Raw genomic sequence first — 24,068 nt, 5'->3', positions numbered from 1 at the left:
AAGCTGGTACCTTCAGCCTTTTCAGTTCTCTAAGCCAATGCGTTTGTTTGCTTGTTTCACACAGTTTCAGCTGACTCTTCTGTTTTCGGCAACTGCCAAGGTGTGCCAAGGCGAGCCTTCCCTAACGCAGCCTACCCCCTCCTGGAGTGATCGGGGCCTGGCTTCCTGCAAGGCAGACCCAAGCTGTAGCTCCTCGGGCCTGGGCGCCCTCCGGCCTGCAGGCGTCCTGCCCACAGCTGTGCTGGCCCTTCCATGTCTGGGCACGAGGCACAAGCAGGGGTCTGGGTAAGAGGAATGGCCAAGTGCCTCCCGCCTCCCTGTGCGTGTGTGCACGCGCGCGCGCACGTGTGTGTGAGATGAGCAGCAGGCCCAGCCTCGCCAGGCTGATTCTGATGCAGGAGAGGAGTCCTGTGCTTCCTCCCAATGTCAGCGCTGGCCTGTGGGCCGGGCCTGGCTCCACCTCCCCGGAGGCTGGAGGCAGGCCCAGCAAAGGGCCTCTCCTTAGCAGGCTCTTTCCTCTTTCTCTCCCTCCCTCTTGGGAGGGGGCCTGCCAAGCCCCCGGACAAGATTTCAGGGCCGGGCCACCAGCTGGGGGAAGTAAAGAGGAAAAGGAGAAAGAGGAGCAGGGACAAAGCAACCAGAGACCCAGCTGGCCAGTGGCCGTTCCAGGCTCAGGGCACGCTGCCAGGGATGCTACTGCTGGGATGTGGTTAGCTTTCGCTGGACACCGACGGTGAGCAGCACAGTCAGCAACTCTGCAGGGCAGGTCTTGTTGCTCCATTGCAAAGAGGAGGAAACGGAGGCTCGGGGTAGCTAGGAGCCTTGGCCCGAGGCCGCCGAGCTCTGGAAAGGCAGACTCGGTCCTCTGACGTCACCAGGTGCACACACATGGACAGGCCAGCTCCTGCCACAGCTGTCTCTGCCCCCGAGAAGTCCAGCCTGGTGTCCCTTTGCAGACATGGGCTCGGCTGGACCCTGGGGGCTGGGGCGAGGCGGAGGGGAGCTGTCACACAGGTGGGCAGAGCCTGGACTCTCTGGGTCTGAATTATGGTTCTGCCACTCCTTGCAGACCTCAGTCATGCTATCTGTCCTCTGGCCGGCGGGATGGGGAGGCTGGGAGAGGGAAAGAGCTCCGTGTGGTAAGCGCGTGCTGTGTTTCTGGGCGCTTAGTAGGTGCCTGGCCTGTGCCCACCGTCTCCTCCCCTAGATTTAACAGATGAGTGAACAGAAGGAATTCAGAGGGTGGAGGAGTGGACCCAGCCCGCATCCCCCAGCATCCAGCCCTGGGCCCCTGCCCGCGTGTGGCACAAGCGTTTTGGGGGCAGATGAAAGGGCAGTCCAAGACGATGGGAACCCTGCACGACTGTGTGTATCTCAGCCCGAGCTGGCTGGGCCTGAGCGAGCACGCCTAGACCCTTGGGGACGGGCACATCCCCGAGTACTGGCCCGACGGGTGCGTTTCTAGAGGGCGTTGGCTTCCGCTGGGCTGGGGGAGGAGTGAGACTTCGCTGATGGGAGGAGCAGGGGGGGCCGTCTGACCCCCGGCACAGCCTGAGCCAAGGCACAGGGGCAGGACCCAACGTGCTCCTTAACTCGGGGAGAGGAGGGGACGGATGTGCAGGGAGTCGGGCCCCCGGACCCCACCCACGGCGCCTGTTTGGAGAGGATAACAATGCAGAGCTGAGGGTGCTGACTCACCCAGGCTCAGCACGAGCCATCCGGGCAGGCTCTCCTACGCGGGGGTCAGCGGCCAGGAGGAAGAACCCCTGGCCATCCAGAGACGCTTCTTCTGGAGGCTTTGTTCAAAGATCTATCCCTGTGAGGGTCAGTAGGGCCAGAAACAGGCAGGAACATGCCCTTTACGTCCCATTTCACAGACAGCATGACGGACGCCCACAGCGACAGTTGGTACAGCCATGGCGAGGCCAGCGGGAGCAGCAGGACCAGGACACTGGGACCCAGCTGCTGGGCATCACCTGATCCTCGCCTGGTCTAGGGGCCTTTGCCGAGGATGAGAAAGGACAAGTCTGGTCACTTGGGGCTACGGGCCCACAAGCCTCACCTTCGGCCTGCGGTGACTTACAGCTGTCGTGGCAGCAGGAGACCACGCGCATGTACAGTCCAGCGCCTGTGTCCTCCCCTCACAGCTTCCTCTCTGGTCCTGCGCTCGGCCTCACGCACTCCTCACGGCGCTGGCCCTGGACGTCTGGTCCTCCCCTCACACCCTTCTCCTCTTCCTCCCCACCCTGCCCCAGGTGTGGAGGACAGCTCCTTCGCTGGACCCTGAGCACATCCATTTCAGCTGGTCACTGGGTGCCTACAGCGATGAGCTCACATGGGATCCGTCTCCCCGCTGGACAGGCAGCCCCAGCGGCGGGCTCTGGGGACACCCCTGCTCCCTTGCTCTCTGAGCACCAGGTCCCGGGCAGCCAGGTACACACATGTGATCAACCTGTCGAATGGCTGGCTGGCTGGCTGAAGCAGTGAGTGTGTCCAGTGTAGAGCAAGGCATGGTAGCGGAAGACCCGGGGTCTTCGGCTCGCTCCTGACTGTGTGGCCTGGAGCAAGCCATGCCCCTCTCTGAATCTGCTTCCTCATCCACAAAGTGCAATCACAACAGTGCTGACAAATATGAGTGAGGAGCAGAGAGGAGGCAAGCATGGGAGGCTGATAATGTCTCTCAAAGATGCATCCATGTCCTAACCCCCAGAGCTTGGGAAATGACTGTATTTTTAAAAAATTTTGTAATTTTGTGATTTTTATTTTTTTGGCTGCACCCCACGGCATGCGAGATCTTAGTTTCCTGTCCAGGGATGATCGAACCCGTGCCCCCTGCAGTGGAAGCACAGAGTCCTAACCACTGGACCGCCAGAGAAGTCCCAAATTGTTGTATTTGGAAAAAAGGATTTGGCGGATGTGATTACGGTAAGGATGCTGCGATGAGGAGATCATGGATCACCTGGGTGGGCGCTAGATGCCAGCACAAGTGTCCCTGTGAGAGAGGCAAGGCAGGGGGGGACCTGACACAGAAGCAGAGGAGACCGTGTACCTATGGCGGCAGAGGCTGGAGGGATGCGGCCACAAGCCAGGGAGTGCCAGCTGCCCCCAGAGGCTGGAGGAGGCCAGGAAGTGATTCTCCCACAGCGGCTGCGGTGGGAGCACAACCCTAGCGACACCTTGATTTCCATCCGGTGATACTGATTTTGGACTCTGACCTCCAGAACCATGAAAGAATATATTTCTGTTGTTTTAAGCCACGGAGTTTGTGGCGACTTGTTAGGGGCTAAGGATGTGTGTCTGCATATTGTGCTGGGGTGGACGAGGCCCTTGGGAGGCGGCAGGAATTGCTGTCATTATTACCATCACATTTCCTCCGAGACCATCCGCTCTTAGAGAGCAGGGCCAGTGTGGTATTTTCTGGAGTAGCCCCACCCCCAGTGGGGGCTCCATCAGTGGCCGGTGGGCGGGGAAGAGGGAGGAGCTCCCCTCCACGTGGGGAGGGCATCTGAGCGCTGTGTCCCATCCCCTGCATCACAGAGCGCTGAAGCGTGCCTTCCCGCCAGCCGCCCAGATTACACGGTCCCCGGCTCTCCTTAGCTCAGCTGAGCGCGCCCTGTACACACCCCGACACGCCAACCCTGCCTGCCCCGGGGACCGCTTGCTCGCACGCACTGGTGCTGCCTTTGGGCTGAGATGCTACCACCCACCAGGATCCCAGGGCTGTGGGCGGGGTCGGCGGGCTCAGCGTGGGGAGGCTGTGACCCTCTGCTGCTGCGGAGCTGCTCAGGGCCGAGCATCCACTTTCTCAGAAACACCTGGCAGCCAGGGGCCTCAGGCCCACTGATATGCTGGAAAGCAAACGAATTCCCCAAAACTGGCCTTGCTGCTCTTCCCCAAAGTGGGGCTCCTTGGCACCCGCGGGGAGGGGGAGGGCAGGCACGTGTCTGCTCTCACAGGCAGCCCTGCATGGCCAGGCCGCTGCCCTTGGCCTATGAACAGATAGAAACAGAACTCCATCATGCCCCGCTGGGTGGAGTTCAATCTCCTCTCCAAGGCTTTTGTTTGTTGGTTTCATTTGTGCTGTTTCTTGCTTGTCTGGTTTTTATTATTATTATTATCTTGTATATGAAACTGTACCCTGGCAAGCTTGCTTACCACCTTTTTTAAACGTTAATTTTAAAAGTTCCAGAAATCAACTCCTTTTCAAAATATACCAAGGGGTTTGCAATTGTAACGAGAGGTGCAGTGAATTCTCTTGGAAATCACTGGAGACTTGCCTCTCCCCAAATCAGCGACTAACCAGCACATTCTGGTGCCTCTGGGCTGCACTCTGTCCATGTGGGGGAGGCTCTACAAGCCAGCAAACAGGACACCTGCAAACAGGAGCTGGACCACAGCAGCTGGACCAAATCAGCCATTCACTGGTTTGTTCCTGTGGTCATGCATCATTCCCTCCACCAGCCACTGAGTACGGGCCTCTGACGACGCTGGGCGGGAGCTGGGGGTTGGAGGAAGACTCAGTCAGGACCCCGCACCCAGGAAGTGGGGCAGGTGGCTGCCAACCTGACTGACACGTGCCGAACCAGGAGTATCTGGTCGACTCTGACATTCCCCTGGCTCTGAACCCACACACACGTGATTTCAGCAAAAAGCATAAGTGCCCATGAGGCTGTGTTGATGACAAGCTGTTAGGAAAAGAGTCTCCCCCGCAAAAATCACAAATGTTTGACTATGTACAATAGCCAAGATGTGGGAACAACCTAATTGTCCATTGACAAGTGAATAGTAAAGAAGTTGTGGTACATATATACAATGGAATACTGGTTAGCCATTAAAAAAATGAAATAATGCTATTTGCAGCAACATGGATGGACCTAAAGATGATCATACTGAGTGAAGTTGTCAGACAGAAAAAGATAAATACCATATGTTATCGTTTACGTGTGGAATCTAAAAAAAATGATGGAAATGAACTTACCTACAAAACAGAAACACACTGATAGACATAGAAAACAAACTTATGGTTATCAAAGGGGAAATATGGGGGTGGGGGATAAATTAGGAATTTGGGACTAACAGATACACACTAATATATGTAAAATTGACAAACAACAAGGTCCTACTGTATATACAGGGAGCTGTAGTCAATATCTTGTAATAACCTAGAATGGAAAATAATCTGAAAAAGATATATATGTAACTGAATCACTTTGCTGTACACTTGAAACTAACACAATATTGTAAATCAAATTATACTTCAAAAAAATAAATCACCATGCTGGGACCTCTGGGATCAAGGAGGGAGCGTGGACACTGATTGCAGCCTGCAAACAGTACCTAAGGTGCAGGAGCAGAAAGAGGAGTGGGAGGGAAAGAATCCATTCACTCTGCTGGGGTAATCTGAGAAGGCTTCCTGAAGGAGGGGGCATCTGAGCTGGGGCACAACTCTCACAGGGGAATGAAAGGAGGCAGTGAGTGTTGCAGGCCTGGTGTTCTGAGATGGGAGAATAGCTGAAAAAAAAAAGGCAGTCAAATCAGGGAATAGGTAGCAGAGTCCCGGGGGCTGAAGGTCAGACCAGACAGCCGGGTGGGGGAGAGCATGTGAGGAAGACCATGAAGGAACTGTCGGTAACCTGAAGGAACGTCTCTTCACCCAGATGCTCCATCATAGGAGCAAAGAGACAGGTACAGACTGGGAGAGGATATTTGTAGCACAGATAACCAACGACCAAATGAGTAGCCTTAATATATAAAAAGCTTAGTGAAATCAATAGGAAAAAGACAACTCCATAGAAAAATGGGCAAAATAGCTGAACAGGCATTTCAAGAGCAGGAAACATTGTTGGCCAAGAAACATACGAAAAGATGTAGTCAGCATCATTAGTGATAAGGGAAATAAAAAAAATCGAATCCAGGAGATGCCATTTAAACAAAAATGAAAATGTAGATGACATCACCCTGGTAACAAAGATGTGGAGCAGGCTGAACCCTCAAACCCTGCTGGTGGGAGTGGCTCGGCAAAGAGTCTGACAACATCTAGGAGGGTTAAAAACACGAATACCCCATGACTCAGCAATTTCATTCTCAAACACACATTTATTCTAAAGAATGGGTGGTACGTGAGACCCGGAGGATGACGCTAGAGCTTTCTTTCACTGCAGTGATATTCAAAATAGCCAAAGCACAGACACATCCCAGGTACCTGTCTGTCCAGATTACTTCAGAGCAGTGAGAATTAAATTAAGAGCCCCATGCACCAATGGGATGACTCTCTGGAACATTCTACAGCCCGCGAAAACCAGGTTCCCCAAGAATCCATCTGCAATGATTCTATTTATATAAAGCACACAGAGCAAACCCAAACAATGTATTATTAAGGGTGATAACTCCAAGTCCCAGAGGGTGATGGAGGGGGAGCCCTGGAGCAGGACCCTGGAGGGGCACACGAGGCCTCAAAGGTGCCGGCCCATCCCCTGTCCTGGAGCAGAGTAGGGAATGAAGGTCATTGTTACTCTTTACATTGTAACCACACTTTTGCTATTATTTTGTACGTCTTCAATGTAATAAGACCAATTTTTTAAAAAGGATAACTGGGTGGAAGCTGGCCTCTGGTTAGAAGCTGGCCGAGTCGACGGGGGTTCTGGGGTGGGGAGTGGAGTGGCCACGGGGCTGTCGTGGAGAATCTGCGTGGGCTGCTGGAAGGCTTTGACGGTCCAGTGGTTGTGTCTGGGGTCACCCACTGGGCTCCTCTTGGCTGCTCCATCTGTCTGCTACCCAGGCTCCCTCCCGGCCAGCCCCAGCTAACCCTAACTCTAACCTTGCTTCACAGCTGGCACACCTCTGTACACACGTGCAATCCTTTAGACCCTCCGCTCACCCCGTTCCCATCCCAGACCCACTCGGTCCACCAGACCTAGCTGAGCACCAACTCTCAGCTGTCACTCCCTGTGCAGGGCAGACCCGTAATAAAGAAATCACTGTGTTCAGCTGACAAAGCGCAGATTTCTTACTAAGTAAACACTGATGTTTGGGTAGGGAAATTAGGTTATAAAATTGCGCCTACAAAGGAGGCCATACAGATGGACTTGGTTAAGATCTAGCCACAAAGGCAACGGGGGTTAATTCAATCGCCCACCCTTTATCACATTTTCTTCTCCTCGGAGCAGAAGGTTGGGAAGGTGATCAGCTTTTTCAAATATAAAGACCCGAAAAGCAGAAAAAATAAGAGGGAAGTATCAAGGAGACTTTTTTCCTAGCAAAGTGATGACTTGTGGATTCCATCCACGTGTCTGAGGAGCTGGGGAAGAGGTGGTACCTGAGGTGTGACTTAGCCTCTGGGTATGTGGGTCCTGCATCTGTAAGAGGAGTTGCCTTTGGCTGAGCACAGCTGAGCAGAACCTTCCAGAAAGTCACGGCTTTATGGGGACAGTCCTATCACAGGGCAAATGCAGGGGGCTAGAAGGGGAGCCATGGTGGGAGTGAGACGTGGGGTCTTGGGTTGGGGGAAGGGCTTCGTTAGGCTTCCCTAGGGGTCTGGATTTAAGCAAGGAGAACAGGCCTGGGTGGAGGGTGGGCTGCATACAGGGAAACTCCTCCTAGGTGAGAATTCTTCCTCTCTGGCCTGGCCAGCCAGAGGGGTGTGTGGAATTTCCTTTCCTGGATGCCTGTCAAAACTAGACGGATAATCCCAAATAGTTTAGATAAGACGTCTTGTCTTCTTAGAGGTGGGTACGCTGCCAATTTTTACCAAGCCATTAGTGTGGGCTTTGAGAAGGGCCTGGGGTTCGAGGCCCCTCATCGGAACAAGGGCAACTCCAAGCAGGCTGTGGAGCCCCGCTCCGGCAGGCTGGGGCGAGGGTGGGATGGGCAGAGGCAGGCCTCTGTGCCTCCTTGCTGATAAAAGCTTTCCACTCCTGGTTTCCTGGTGCTCTGGGTTCCCCCACCCCCCCACGCCCCCAGCACACCACTCTGCGACTGCCCGATTTCCCCCCTCCCCCTCCCAGGCCATGTAAGCAGCAAGACTGCACCTCCTTGGACCACATCCCTGGTGCAAGGCTGGCATATCGCAGGCACTGGGTGGGTGTTGTGGAATGAACACGTGCTAAGGACTTCCCCACTGGGTGAAGCAGCAAGTAAACGCTACTTTGCTTGGGCGGGACAGGTCAACTTCACATTTCAGAAATGTAGCTCCTGGAAGAGGAAGATGAAGGAAGGGACTCCCATGGTGCCGGACACGTTCTTCTCCGTGGGTCCCAGGGCCCATGATTGGCACAATGATGCTGGCTGCAGTGATGGAGGAAAGCAGCCGCAACAGGACTCGGGGGCAGGGCACTGGTTACAAATTACCTCAATAAGTGTGGCCCAAGGCTGGCAGGAGTGACCCCTCGTGACAGCATTTGGGACACAGATAAATTCAGCAAGAATGAATTAGGCTCGATAAACTGATGCATTCTGGGCACCGGCAGCAGCTTCCACCCCGAGTGAACAGCATGTATATGTGGGAAAAGATCCCCCCTGCCAAAGTCAAAGTCCAATCTGTCTACCGACACCTGAAATTTTACTGTTAGTGATTAATTCCTGTGGATTGATTACAGCATGGATAACACACTGTAGCCCTAAGATCTACAACAAGATGCCCCTTCCTCTCTGAGGATAATCACAGCATAGAGAAGAGTTCAGGCTTGAGGGTCAGATCTCACTTACTGGCTAAGTGATCTTGGGAAGCCCTTAAATTCTGGAAACCTCCAATTTTCTGCTCTATGAATGGGGGAGAGTATTCACCCAACTCACAGGGTGTTGAGAGGATGGGATATAATATCATCTGCCCAGCACCCAGCAGAGTGTCTGGAATGAAATGTGCATTTCCTTCTGGTGTCAACAGGATAATGAACAGAGCACGCCCTTGTCCAGCAATCACTGGGCACCAGGACCTGTTCTCTGTTGTGTTACACTCACTCACTTGCCCAATTTCCACAAGCACCCCAGGTGGGGTACTGCTTTGTCTCCATTTTAGAGATGGGGAAACTGAGACTCTGGAGGTTAAACATCGAGCCCAAGAGTATAGATGGCATAGGATTTGAACCCTGGCCCCCTCCCAGGGGTGTGGGATGGGAACTATCCAAGATGATGGGGGCCCAGTGGGTCAGGAGGGGAACCAGAAAGATCACCTCTCAACCCTGCAGGACCTTTCATCCGGGCAGCCCCTCCCCACGCCTGCTCTGTGCACCCTCCCCTGCTGCAGACCCGCCTCATTTCTGCACGTGGAGATTTGCTTCACTCCCGGGGCCCCTTCTGCCCTCGGCTGACCACACAGGCTCTCTGCAAAGCCCAGAGTCAGGCAGCAACTCTTCTCTGAGGGCCAGTGTTCAGCAAAGATCAAAGAGCGGGCCGCCTTATCAGACACGCTCCTCATTAAACTTTTACGGGCGGATTCCATTATAAATGAGTTGTCTGTCCCACGCCACTGAGCACATTCCCGGAGCTGGGGATCTGAAGCTCTCAGAGCAGGAGGGGATTTCACAGAGGGGTCAGGGTGGAGAGGAGCCCTCCAGGGTCAAGCTGCCCAGGTTCATCCTGCTGTGCTGTTTACTAGCAGAATGTCCCCGGAAACAGCGGTCAACCTCGCCAAGCCTCAGTTTCCCCATGTATCCAGTGGGTGTGGGGATGCTCCCTTTCAATGTGGTGCTGATGAGGGTCAGATGATATAATCCAGAGGGCGGGACACAGGCTGCTGTGACTGAATCTCAGTTAGTCTCAGCCCAGCATCCTGTTGCCCAGAGAGAGGAAGGGCCTGCCTGGAGGGCCCCCTAAGGGCCATGCCCATCCCCAGGAGCCAAGGCTCCACATCTATCTGTCACTTGGTCCTCAGAGAGCCATGGGATGTGGGTTAGCTGCCCATCAGACTGCTTGGTCCCAGGGTCTTCTGGGCTCCATGTCCACCTGCTGCGCAGTTCCTCTGAAAAAGCAGTCAGGCTCGCAGCATTTAAGGAGCACTCCCTGGAGATGGAAGAGCGGTGTGGACCAGAGGGGAGGAGGACAAGGTCCCTGGTGGGCAACCCTGGACCCACCCAGTATCTTGGCCCAGGATTCAGGCAGACATGCCCTTCAGAAGCCTCCTCCGCTCTTCCATCAGTTACTCGATGGAAACACATGTTTGCTGAAGGCAGAGAACGCTCTTGGTGAAATACAAATGAAGCCCATCCTCTCTGGACCGTGAACCTGGCGTGCTGGGCCAAGAATCAAGAAGAAAACCTCCACGTATCTTGCCGCCTCCCTCAGTGGCTGGCTGAGGACAGAGCTGTCAGGGGCCCAGGATAATGCAGCTGGCTTGCAGCCGAGCCGGCCACATGTTTATTAACCTCACGACGAGCCAGTGCCGTCTTGCTGGAACATCGACCTTGGAAAAAGCCATCTCCAAATCCCCCCAGACCTGACCGTTCACGAGCTCAGCCTGCAACAGTCAAGAAACCACCTTCTCGAGGGACACGGGGATGACCGTCCCCATCAATACGCAGTTGCTGGGATGAGGTAGGGTCCCGCCGTCCTGAACAGTCCTTGGGGAGGCTGGGCAACGTACTTGCATGACAAAGTGTCCAGATAGTGTCCAGAGGACAGTGGACACCAGCTGGTGTTCCCGCTCTTTTCTTAAAGTACCTGGGCCAGTGTGTGGACGTTCCATGAACGGATGGCTAAGACCCTAGCAAGAGTCCCCTCGCCCCCTCCTCTCTTCTCCATTCAGGGTGGCCTTGGCTGTGACCCCTGGAGCATTGCTCGCCAATTACAGCTCAGGATCAGGTGATGCAGGGGAGCGATTAGTGGTGGTCGGGTCCAGAATCCAGGCAGGTGCAGGGGGTCATGGGTGTGAGAAGTCAGGTATGGAGCCCGGCAACTGTCCTCCCTATGGCTGTCCCCTTCCCTTCCCCCCCCCGCCCCGCCACCCCCGTATGCACACCTCCTCCTGCAGGCTGAGAACAGGAAGAGATTTAGGTCACCTTGTGTGCCTCTGTGAGTGGGTGACAAAGAGGAAGCAGGGGGTGTTTAACACCCATATTTAAGAGCTGTTATCATGGAGAGAAAAGGCCTTACAGCCTGCTAGCTCTGTGACTCTGGACAACAAACCCACAGCTCTGGGCCTGCTTTCTGGAATATAAAATAAGCAGGGTGGCCCCAAACTATGGCCTGTGGGTGCCTATAAACAGACCTCACCTTAGCCCAAAAGAGCCAGAACTTCTGGGGTCAGGACCCAGGGATGTGCATCGTTAAGACACAATCTAGTTCAAGTCTGCAGCCAAGCTTGAGGACTGCTCCATGAGCTGGTCTCCATAACCTTCCTGGGCTGCAAGCAATTGGAAGTGGTCCTCTCTGAAGTCTCAGGGTAGCGCTGGGATGGAAAGGACCCCACAAGTACCTTGGAGAGTTGAGGACTGATCCCAGCCTTCTGCACCAGGAACACGAGCTTCCACCCTCCCTACAAACACGTGAGTGAATCCTGGCCCAAGGCAGCCCCCACTCCCGCACACACTGGGGGGTGGGGAGGGGCTCCAGCTGAGGGCCCTGCCGTGCCCCACCTCAGCCTTGGTCCCCACAATATCCGTTGAGCCTGTTTCCAAGGGGCAGGGGCGGGAGGGGATCCAAAGAGCTCCTCCTCCCTGCTAGTGGTCACCAGGTGATAGAGAGACTGCAGGACCTTCTCTCCTGCCCTTGAGAACGGACCCTCGGAGACTCAGGAGCCTGTCCCCACAGTGTGGGGGGGAGGGGGGGTGTCACAGAAGAACCACACCTGACCAGCAAAACCACCCCTCTAACCATCTGTTTCCCCATCACCTGCGGTTTAGACAGATGACAGGTGCTGCGGCAGGACTCCAGTGCCATTTACTCTCCTGGAGCCATGGGGGCATTAGTGAGCCATGCGGGGACTGTGCTGGACTGGCACCTCCAGGTGACAGGCAGGCAGCTCTGGAGAGGGCTGGGGGCGGCTGTCTTGGAGGAAGTCGTCCAGATGGGCGGTGTGGGGTGGGTTTGGACCCGCGGGCTGCTCTTCCCATGTGTGGCTGCCTGCTTGGGGCGGTGTGCGGGCAGCCCTGGCCCTGCTCCTCCCCTGCCCACACCACAGTGACAGTTGTAGCTGGTGTCCTTCCCATGTTCCCCCACTTCTCCTGCCCCTCCTCCAACAGCTCCTACAGTTACTCCGAAACTGAACTGGACCACTCCCTCCAGCTCCTGGCTGCCAAAAGGATAAAGTGCAAATTCCTTAACTGGGTGGCAGGTAGGAGAAGACCCCTCCTCCCTCTATCCCCAGTGGGACCTCTTCAGCCCCATTCTCCACCTTCCTGTGGCACAGGCCCCAAACAGCATCCTCTTCCAAAGTCACGCCATGGCCTGCTTCTGCCACAATGAGCCCCTTCTCCAATAGACACACGGAAATAACAACAGCAATCACCATCGTTGTTAACATCTATTGCTTCTTTCCAAACTGTTCTTAACGCGCTATTCATATTACCCCATTTAATTTTCCAAATAACTCAGTAGATGGGGTAGGTACTATTATTGTGTGCTTTTACAGATGAGAAACCTGAGGTTTATCCGTTCAGGTTGGTCAGGTGGTCACATCCCTAGGCTGGTGCGTTCAGCGCTGGGGTTCAAGCCCAGGCAGCCTAGCAGGGCTGGGGGAGGAGCGCTCTGCCCGGAGCCACGCCCACTGCACCCAGGAGCGCCAATGGGCAGCGGTCCTGGGCGCAGGTCCTGGGAGCTGAGCAGCCCTCAGAGGCAAGCGGACGCAGAGGCTCTGACGAAGGGACGGGAGGTGACGGCGCACCTCATTTGCTGCGCAACGTTTGTGTAATTAGACACATTTGGCGCCAGCGAGGAGGAGCGGCTACAGCAGGGGCTTGATGGACGCGGCGCTCCACCAGGCTCCGACCACATTAATCACGGAAGCCACAGCCAGGGGGCCCATTTTTCTCCGAGGCTTTATCCTGTTTCCCACCTGGGGCACCCACCTGGGGGGATGAAGGGATGGGCTTTGCAGGGATCGAGGCTACTCCTGAACACTTCCTGTGTCCCCCTTGTGGCCTGGGGAGGGGGGACCAACTGTCTCTAGGATAATGTGGAATTGCTGGGAGCCCATCCCAGCAGGACACAGGATTTGGGGTGGGGGGGAGGCTGGGATCCTCAACCTTTGAGCAGAAGGAAGCAGGCCCACCTTGCAAGAAGGACACGGCAACGTCAGTGCACCTCTCTGAACCTCAACCTCTGCATCTGTAAGATTCAGATTATAACCCCATTTCACAGGGCAATCAGGAGGATTCACTAATACTGTACAGCCAGGCTGCAGTGCAAAGCTTGGCACCTGAAGGCCCTGCACAAATGATTGACGCCCTTTACTGTCTTCTACTGGGTGATGCCAGACTTACCACCGGGGCTTGGTGATCACGAATGAGCCAAAACAACACCCAGAGATGCCCGTGATCTAATCCTGGAAACTGTGAATGCACCTTCTATGGAAAAAGGGACTTTGCAGATGTAATTGAGTTAAAGATACTTAGACAGGAAGGTGATGCTGTATTTCAAGGCCCTAAAGCAATGGCTGGCAACCTTCTAAGAGAGGCAGAGGGAGAAAACTGCCACAGGAGAGGAAGAAGGCGATGTGAGAAAGATGCAGTGGGCAAAAAGCTGACGTGGTGAGAGGCAGGGATCACGGGTCAAGGAGTGAGGGCAGCCTCCAGAAGCTAGAAAAGTCAAGGAAATGGATTCTCTCCTGGAACTGGAAGATTCCAGAAGGAAACCAGCACTGCCAACACTTTGATCTTAGGCCCAGAAGACTTACTTCAGACTTCTGCCCTCCACAGCACTTTTAGGATACGTTTGTACTGTTTTAAGCCATCAAGTTGGAGGTAATGTGTTAACAGCAGCAACAGGAAACTCCACACAGCCCTTTAGGTACCATGTGAAGAGCCAGTGAGTGACAAGGCCATTCCACAGGCCTGCTGGCCTGGCCACGCCCTCCCCTGCTGCCTGCCACCACCACTTTCTGCTTCTCCGAGTACTCTACCCATACTATGTCCCTCACTGGCCAGGAGGCAAGCAGGCCCAGAGAGGGGACATGGCCTGTGTCCAACCCTGACCTGGTGAATGGCAAAGGCTGGAGAAGACTCAGGGCCACCTCCTGGCCGCAGCTCTCCACGAGTCCGGGGAGTGACAGTACCAAGGGCCCCCGATTCAGTGACAGGGTTCCTGCCTGCAGCTGGAACATTTCAAACCTGAGCCTGCAGCCTACAGCAGCATCACCTACAACGTGCATTAAACATAGATGGTGGGCCCATCCTGGAGCGTCTGACTCGGCCTCTGACCCTCTGGGAGGGGGGCCTGAGACTCTGCATTCATAGCAGATTCCGAGGGGAGGCTGCTGGTCCAGAGGCTTGGGGGCAGTGCCCTAACAAAGAGCTACATGAGCCTGCAAGAAGCAATCATCTGGACCCATGCAGGGGACCTGTGGCCATACACTTGCTCCCAAGAGCGAGGCCGGGAGGGCTTACGAGGCCATAAATAGATTTCTAACTTTCTCACTTCCTAAGTGGGGGCCCTAATGATGAATTATTTAACCTTTCTGCTGCCTCAGTTCCTTCATCTGTAAAATGGGGCTAACATGACATGCACATCTTATAGGGTTGAGAGGATTAAGTAAGATGAACACATGATGTGTTTACAGCAGAGCCCGTCCACAGGTCAGAGTTATTTCGAGAAATGGCAGTCATCAATGGTGAGGTCTTCTTACATCTCTGTCATTGCCCCTAGGTATGTGGGGATATGGGGGCCAGGATGCTCCAGCCTGCAGAGAGACGCACACCTGCCTGGACTCTTCCCCAAGGAGCTCTCAGCAGTGTGTGTGTCTCTGACCAGCACAGGGCCCCTTGCAGGGAGGACGTCGCTGCAGGCCTGCCGTGCCCAGGATCTGTGTCATGGAACCAGCTGAACAGTTCTCAGGAGCAGAAAAACAGCCATGCCAACCCCCTCCCCTGATACTTATAGGATCTGAGCTGCCACCAACTGAGCAGTTTTGGGGTGATTCACCAGCTCTATGAGTACACACCTTCCAGAAGCTGCCTGAGCTGTGGTCTCAGCCACCTGCGGCTGGAGAACACCAGGAGGCAAGCAGAGGCTGAAATGGCCCCACCACCCATCAGGGGGACACAAGCCTGCCAAGAGCAGGTCCTAGTCAAGCAAGAACCAGCTACAGGCACTGAAATGAAATGCAAAGCTCCTAACATGTCACGGGGGCAACCTGAAGGGTCTCCCAACGCACAGATCTGGGACAATTTGAACAACGCGATAAATAGTGACAGCAACAGAGTATAACTCATCGAAGACAAATAGCCACACACTGATTTGATATAAATAAATGATCAAATAAATAGAGAAATGGGGGAGAAGGGACAGCTCTTTCTCACGGTAGAATTCCAATCGGTACATGCGGAAGGAATCACGGAAATAGAAAATCACCATTAGGCAAATACTAGTAGTTACCGTTTGGGGCAAGAATCATCAACGGATGTTCAAGTGAGTGGGTGAAAATATGATGAGAAACAGGAATTTACGTGTTACCCAAGTACTGCCCCACAGGGGACTTGTAATTACAAAGGGACCAAGGTTAAAGTGGAGAAACCCAGCAGACCTCACCGCAGGCAAGCGATCAAAGTTAGCATCTCCAGGGATGAGAAATATGGCCGTCATCGGCCCCAGCACGATGCACTAGCAGGGCACAGCACCATTTCTCTAGGGGTATCCCCCCAATGTATCATCTGAATTTATCAGGAGTCAACACCAGGCAAACTCTAATGGAGGACATTCTATACAGTAACTGGCCTTTCCTCTTCAAGTGTCAAGGTCATATGTAACTTGGTGCAGCCACTACAAAGAACAGTATGGAGGTTCCTCAAAAAACTAAAAATAGAGTTGCCATAAGATCCAGCAGTCCCACTCCTGGGCATACATCCGGACGAAACTCTAATACGAAAAGATACATACACCCCTATATTCATAACAGCACTAGTTACAATAGCCAAGACGTGGAAGCAACCTAAGTTTCCGTCATCAGATGAATGGATAAGGAAGATGTTATACATATACACCATGGAATACTACTCAGCCACATAAAAGAATGAAATAATGCCATTTGCAGCAACATGGATGGACCTACAGATTGTCATTTTGAGGGAAGTAAGTCAAACAGAGAAAGACAAATATATGACATCGCTTATATGTGGAATCTAGAATGTGACATAAATGAACTTATCTATGAAACAGAAACAGACTCACAGACACAGAGAACAGACTTGTGGTTGCCAAGGGGGACATGGGGGAGGGATGGATTGGGAGCTTGGGGTTAGCAGATGTGAACTATTATACAGAGAATGGATAAATAAGGTCCTACTGTATAGCACAGGGAACTATATTCAATATCCTGAGATAAACCACAATGGAAAAGAATATAAAAAGTGTCAAGGTCATGAAAGGCAAGAGAGACAGAGCCATGTCCTGGGTTAAAGATGACTAAGGAGTTATGACAACTAAATGCAAGAGCTGAATCCTGAACAGGGGAAAAAAGGACACGCATAGGCAACTGAGGAAATTGAGATAAGATTTATGAGTTTGTTAATAGCACTGGACCAGTCTTTGGTTATGTAAGATGTGAACATTTGAGGAACTGGGTGAGGGTATACAGGAAACCTTTGTACTATTTTTGCAACTTTTTTCATATGTCTGAGATTATTCCAAAATACATCTTGAAAAAGTAAACAGAAGTCCCAGATTTGCTCTGTCTGAGATGGGCAGTGGGTGCCCAGAAACAGGGGTCGCCTGCCCTCCCCCCAATTCAGACACAGGGCTTTGAATATAGTGAGGGCTCAGTGAGTTCTGAATGACTTTATTCCAATGGGGGCTGGGTCTGTCTTCAATGGGTGGAATGTGTGGAGGGGGTTCTCTGCTTGGCAAACATTGATGGTAAACCTATTACGTACGTGTCAGCCATCATCAAGGCGGAAATCAGAGCACAGCTCAGAGCCCGCGGGAGGCAGTGTGAAAACAGCTCATTCTGGTGCTACAGTGTGGTGGGAATCCAGGGAAGGGCCCCCACTCCGGGTGGGCTCCCTGGAGGAGATGCTCCCGAGCTGAGGTTTTGGGGGTCTAGAGCAGGTGGCCAGCAGGAGGGACCGTTCCAGGCAGGGTGTGCAGCAGGGGCTGAGACCCACGTACAGGTGGGCTAGACCCATAGACGGCAGCTTGGCATGGACAGCTCAGGTGTCTGGGTCAAGAGGCAGGTGTGGGGCGCAGTGGAGGTATAGTGGGTGGGGTGAAGGATTCAGCCTTTCTTCTGGAAGCAAAATGGACGCGGTAGCAAGGGATCAGGTCTTGAAGCCATAAAGACCAAGAAAAGTGACATCAGCTACAGGCTCCGAGACTCCGGGTGGGAGTGAAGAGGGGCAGGGACAAGTCTAGAGAGAAACACACAGGGGACACACTCCTTCACTGAGGGGTCTTAAAGCAGGGAGTAGGAGAGGCCCCGAAGAATAATGAGTTTGTCCTTATCAGTAGGGTTACCCTGTAATTCATTGTCCAAACTGGGATACTTGAGAGTGTGAAAGGGGGAGCACTAAGAATGATTATGTTGGGACAGCATCTATCCAAAGTCACGGTACTTATACGGGACTTTGGTCTGCAGGGCGTCCCCACTGCCTGGATGGGGAAGAGCCTCAGGGCGCTTGTGGATACACTGGGACCCCCTGCACCCTTGGAAGTGGTGATGTGGGAGGTGGGCGCACTTCCTTCTCAGGTAACCAGAGGGGAGCTGGGATTCAGGCCCCACAGCCCCGCCTCACACGGGGTCAGCGCATGCCTGGGTGACGAGGGTGGACAGTGCGGATCAGGAACTCGGAACAGAGAGACGGAGGCAGGGGCGGCGGGCGGAACTTACCCGTGCACGCTGTGGACAGAGTGAGGCTCGTAATGGTACCTTCCCTCCTGGTGCCGCATGTCAATCGGGAAGGGGGCGTGGAACGGTGGCAGGAGATGCGTGGGCACTGCAGAGGGGAGAGAGAAACAGGACTTCAAAAACTTTTCCCTCCCTCGAAAAGCAATTTTCAAAGGGCTTTAAATAAAGCTCGATGAATTTTAGAGCAAGAGCGGTCAGGACGGGGGGGCTCTGGGATGCCCGGCTATCACACACCCACGAAGGGGGATGAATAAATAATCAAAGTCAGCCCGAGAACCCTACATCTTTCACATAAAAGATCCCCAACCGCGCTCCTGACAAAGACAAGCAGCTAAGCGCTCTTTGAACTCAGGGAGATGACAGACTTGGCCGCAAATCAGGGCTGACAAGAGCCGACAGGCTTCTGCCCATCCCGGCCTCGGCTGGATGTGGCTCTTGCAAGCCCTGGGTCACGGCATCCGGATGCTGCAGTCTCCCAGGCTGGAGATGTTTACCTAGAACCGTCTGCGGAGGCAGGGCCGGCTCCCGACTGCGGCCAGCCTCAGCCAGGCCAAGTCCCACCGAGCCGCCTGCCCCGTCCTGTTCGCAGCCCACAGTGGACACCTCTGTGGGTCCGCAAATGCTCTAGCTCTTAATATTAATTACCGACCCCAAGTGCGCTGGCGCTGGCCCCCAGGATGCCAACGCCGACACGTGAGACCCAGTTTCCAGAGTGCGTCAGCCTCCTGTCTGCACTTGGCCAGGCCTCCACAAATCATGATAATTGTAGGATGCTCTTTGCTTATTAAAAAAAAAAAAATTCCTGGGTACCCTCGAGGCAAACATAATTACAGGCCTTAGGAAAACAAGGCTCTTTAAGAAGTAGTTAAACTGGGAAAAGGGCTAAGATTTCTCAGTCAGCTCTCACTCAGGCTGAGCGCCACGGGCCAGTGAGGATCTGTGTTGAGTCTGAACTACTCAAGAGTTTAAAGAAATCAGCTGGGTTTGTTTTCCATGCACACAGGTCAGCTGACTGCAGGGCCTGTGATGATAAATGCACAGAAATAATGCTGCTGACCGACTGTGCAAACAGATGCTAGTATTGTAAGCACTACGAAGTCCCTCTTTTTATTGTGGTAAAATGCATACAACATAAAATTTACCATTTTAACCATTGTTAAGGATACAACTGAATGCGCTACCACCATGCACCCCCCAGAACTCTTTCCATCATCCCCAGTTGAAACTCTGTCCCCGTTAAACAGCAACCCTCCTCCCTCCGCACGGGCCCCTGGCGACCACCACTCTCCTCTCTGCCTGTGTGGATCTGACGCCTCTGGGGACCTTGTATGAGTGGAATCACACACTAGCTGTCATCTTGTGACCAGCTTCTTGCACTGAACATAATGTCCCCAAGGTTCATCCACCACGGCATGTGTCTGAATTTCCTTTTTCTAAAATTTATTTTATTGGAGTCTAGTTGATTTACAATTGTGTTAGTTTCTGCTGCACAGCAGAGTGATTCAGCTATACACATACATACATTCTTTTTCATATTCTTTTCCATTATGGCTTATTTCAGGATATTGAATATAGTTCCCTGAGCTGTACAGCAGGACCTTACTGTTTATCCATTCTCTATATAATAGTTTGCATCTGCTAACCCCAAACTCCCAATCCATCCCTCTCCCATGTCCCCCTTGGCAACCACCAGTCAGTCTGTTCTCTCTGTCTGAGTCTGTTTCTGTTTCGTAGATAAGTTCATTTGTGTCATTTCTTTTCCACATATAGGTGGTGTCATATGATATCTGTCTTTCTCTGTCTGACTGACTTCACTTAGTATGACAATCTCTAGGGCGTGCTGCTGCAAAGGGCATTATTTCATTCTTTTATGTGGCTGAGTGGTAGAATTTCCTTGTTTAAGGCTGAATAACATTCATTGTGTAGACAAACCACATCTGGGTTATCCACTCACCTGTTGACGGACACTTGGGTTCATTGCTTATGAATTCTTAACAAGAGGAAACTTTCCTTCTGAAATTTAACCTTAATTTTTACACACAATTTTATCTTCCTAATTCCACAATCCTGACACCTTCCACGGGGACCAGCAATAAAAAGAGCAAATCCTCTCACTCTGATTAAATCAGTTTGCCAAACCCAGCCTCCACAAATCTTGGGCTCCAAGGAAACACGGCACTGGTGCGTTGCCTCATCCCTGTGGTCGGGCGCTCCATTCCGGGGCTGGGACTGTGGGAACGATCCCCCTCTTCCCCACTCGGGCGCGTGTTCTCTGAGGAGGTGAGGCTGGGTGTGCAGCTGCGAGCCTAAAAACGGCGACAGGAGGACGAGGCCGCCTTTGGGAGGCAGAGACCCAGAGCGAAGCTGCTGCTCACCAACGGCCTGGCTTTGGGCAGACTCTGCTACCTCTGCGTCTCCCTGGGTCCATCCAAAAACAAGTAACAGTAACTGCTCTTAGGGTTGCCCTGAAGATAAAATGTTCTTCCCAGGAGGCATCTGTGCACGTAAGAAGCTCTCTGTCTGTGTTACTAGTGATGGTGACAATTATCACTAATGTTTTGAGCCCCGCAGTCCAAAATTAAACCATGACTACACCAGTTGCTGGCTGGGGGGCAGGGGACAAGTCACCCTCTGCTCACTGCAGACCCTGGGGAGGGCAGAGGGCCCGCTGGTCTGCTTACAGCCTGGGAGACAAACTGGGCTTCCCGAACCCCCAGGGGAATCAGCAGGGAGGTACTGTTCACCTCCCCAACTTGCAGGAAAGGGTTGTTTTTTTTGTTTTTTGAAATGTAGCCAGGTAGACCAGATTCCAGTATGGCTAACAAAATAAACATAGTTTGCTTTTGTCTATTTCTGACTGTTTCCCTGCATATCCAAAAGCCCCCCGAGGCAGCCAGGGTAGGTGTTACTGTGCCCATTTCACAGATGAGGAAATGGAGGCAAAGGGTGATTTAAGCCCAAAGTCATGGGGCTGATAGATGACAGAGCCAGGAGGGGAATCCAAGGCGCTGGCTTTTCCCTCTGCACAGCCCCAACGAACACTCCGAGACAGTCCCTGGGTACCAGGGTGATCCTGGAGTCCTCCTGTCCCCACCCTGCTTGTGTGTTATTTAGCAAACACTCGCACAGCACCGGGCTGTGCTCTCAGAGCTTCGCAAACAGCAACTCCTGGATCTTCACGGCAACCCCAGGCTGCATCCGCCCCAGAATTCCTAGTCTTTCCACTGACCATCCTCCAGAACCCCGGGGCACTCCTGTCCCCACCGATCTTGCACCTGCAGAGGTTGAGGGGGTCCCCTGATGCCAGGAGAGCCCAGACCTTCCCCTCTGCCTCACCAGCTAGCAGTGCTCTTCTCAGGATGAATGCAACTTCATCCAGGGCTAAAGAGCTATAAAACCCCCAGGAATGAAGCACTCATGGTAGTTGACCAGGCAAACATGAAACGGACGTGGCACTGAGGTGACCCGGCTGCTGCACAAGACCAGGCTGTGTGTGTGTGCATGTGTGTGGGTGTGTGGGCACGTGCACACACACGGGAGAGGTTGGGGAGAAGGAGCCTGGGGCTTCCCAGCAGAGGCATAAGTGACAGCCACCTGCAGGGTCCTGCTGTAGCTGGGGTTGCTGCCTCCTTTCTGCCAGGTCCTGGGATGCGGGCTGTGGGGGTTACCAGGGAAACAGACCTCCCCAGCCCAGCTGCTCCTCAGACAGCTGACACCCACGGACTGAGCAGGCAGCCGGGGCTCTGGCCACCCCCAGGCTTACCCGCTTGGGATCCTCAGGACAAGCCTGAGAACTCGTGTCAGAGGTTCCTCCCGTCCGGGCAGAGATGTGTTATGTGGGCCAGCAGCTGAGTGTGGCACTCCCCGCCCAGGTCAGGAGGGGACATTCCTCAGATGCTCATCTTTGGTGAGATCAGTTGCCTCGTGGGGCTTTGCTTACAGCGTCTCGTTTAGTTGGACCACCAACCCTGTCCTTATCTCCATTTTTCAGGAAAGAACATCGAGGCTCAGAGTGGCAAGTCTACATAGGAGAGCAACCGTCGGGCAGTTTGTGACCACTGGTTTCACCGTCTCTCTGCACTCAGCCCCGTGTGCTTTCACAGAGCCCAGCCCCCAGCACAAAGCGGACCCTCAGCAAATACGGCTTCTGAGCGCTCACGTCCGACCCTGCAGCGCCCAGTGCTGGTGCAGGATGGAGGGCTGTGCTTCCCATCAGCCCGCAGGGGAAGGAGCAAGGAGCCTAGCCCGGGGACCCGCTGTCCGGACCTCTCTGCCCACCCTCAGAGAACCACCTAGTTCATTCACATCACAGGGACGACGCCTGGGTGCAGTCACTGCAGGAACAGTCATTCATTCGCTCATTTGTTCATTCATCCACCTTGCATCAGATGCTCACTGTATACTGGCACTGCTCCAGGTCCTGGGGAGTGTGGTTACAAAGCTGCCCGCACCGCTGCCACCACAGAGCTGCACAGCTTCCCCGGGAGAGGAGACAGACAGTGAACACACCAGAAAAGTGTTAATACCATCACATCAGGGGCGACGAAGCTAAGAAGAAAACCAAGTTGGACAGAGGAACAGAGGGGACTCGGATGACGTGTGGGAGGAAGTCAGGGTTCTCCGCTCAGAGAGTGGGGGGGAGAGCTTGGTGATCTCAGCACAAAGGTCACCTGGGCTGGAGCAGAGGGATGGAGCTGGGAGAGACAGAAGAGGTCCTGTAAGCCCAGGTGGGCAGGTTGTGCGATGGACTTGGGGATTTTTTTCTGGGAGATTTGGGAGGCCCCCAGGGGTCCTGAGCAGGGAGTCATGTGCTCTGATGAAACTTTTCAAAAGGCCACATGAGGGACTTCCCTGGTGGTCCAGTGGTAAAGAATCTGCCTTTCAATGCAGGAGATGTGAGTTCGATCCATGGTCAGGGAACTAAGATCCCACATGCCATGGGGCAACTAAGCCCACGCGCCACAGCTAGAGAACCTGCGTGCCGCAACTGCAGAACCCACGTGCCCTGGAGCCTGCGTACCACAACTAGAGAAGAGAAAACCCTCATGCCACAACTAGAGAGAAGCCTGAGCGCCACAATAAAAGACCTCGCGTGCCGCAACCAAGACCCAATGCAACCATAAATAAATAAATAAATAACAAAACAAAACCAAACCCAAAAGGCCACATGAGTAGAATCAGGCTGAGTGGGGCTGGGTGTGCGTTGGCCAGGAATCCCAGACTAGCCCTGCCACTAGGCGGCCCTGGGACTTTGGTGACATTGTGTCCTCTGTCTGGGTCTCACATTATCCTTCCGTGCAGCGGGGATTAGATGAACGCTATGCTCCTTCCTACCAGAGCCTGCTGTTTGTGAAGGGTCACCTGCTCCCCCAGGGAAGAGCCACGCTTGTCCCAGCCAGTGACTCACTGAGGCTTCAGGAGGGATCCCAAGCGGGTCATGGGGGGTCGCGGGGGTGCCTCTGAGCACAGGCACTGTTTTGTCCTTATGGTCCTCTCTGTCCAACTCACTGACCGAGTGGCCCTGCTGAATGCGCTCAGCCCCCAGCCCCTGGCGCCGCCACCCGAGCCCACCTGTGCCTCCCCAGCCGTCTCTGGGACCAGCTCTCCACCGCAGGTAAACTGAGGGATGAAGGTTGCCGTGACTCATCTGAGGACTCAGGACCCTCTCAGACCAGCATGGACCCCTGCTGGCCCCCACGCCCCTCCCTATGTTAACATTAAGACGGGAACGCTTTGCCTAGAGCCCCTCGGCCGCGCCGAGGAGGAGGGTTCCACTTTGGACCTGCTGCAAGGGAGCGTGCCATCCACCGGCCGTCAGCAGCACCCAAGGAGCTTATGAAGATGAACATAAAGAACAAGGCAGCCTTCCAGGAACATACCGAATGGGACTTGTCCACACAGTGTTTTCATTGTGGGCTCTTTAAGTTAAAAAAAAATTCCACGCTAAATCATGAAATCATGTCCTTCCAGCATGAGGGGGAACACGAACACACACACACACACACACACACACACACACACACACACACACACACACACACACACACACACACACCCACCCACCCACCCACCCACCCACCCA

General features: G+C 53.8%; 1 protein-coding gene and 1 long non-coding RNA gene across 9 annotated transcripts in view; one reads left to right on the top strand and one right to left on the bottom strand.

The window, feature by feature from the left end:
- The window catches only part of GLI2 (GLI family zinc finger 2), a 247,689-nt gene that overhangs the window by 45,863 nt on the left and 177,758 nt on the right, over positions 1-24,068 (bottom strand). For 7 of the 8 annotated variants that reach the window (XM_057745248.1, XM_057745247.1, XM_057745250.1 and 4 more), the window contains one exon: positions 17,969-18,074. In XM_057745248.1, the coding sequence (XP_057601231.1) occupies positions 17,969-18,074 (106 nt within the window). Of the gene's footprint in view, positions 1-17,968; positions 18,075-18,220; positions 18,294-24,068 lie in introns of those variants that run through there. The other variant, XM_057745254.1, reaches the window with a different exon arrangement.
- On the top strand, positions 160-23,098 carry LOC130858569 (uncharacterized). Its single transcript, XR_009055076.1, has 3 exons — positions 160-285; positions 2,256-2,925; positions 21,978-23,098. It is a non-coding gene; the product is annotated as an uncharacterized LOC130858569 (long non-coding RNA).

This window comes from Hippopotamus amphibius, chromosome 8 (assembly GCF_030028045.1).
Source record: "Hippopotamus amphibius kiboko isolate mHipAmp2 chromosome 8, mHipAmp2.hap2, whole genome shotgun sequence".
In the NCBI taxonomy this organism is placed as follows: Eukaryota; Metazoa; Chordata; class Mammalia; order Artiodactyla; family Hippopotamidae; genus Hippopotamus; species Hippopotamus amphibius.
The sequence above is the reverse complement of the archived record's forward strand: the minus strand, read 5'-3'. Positions and strand labels throughout refer to the sequence as shown.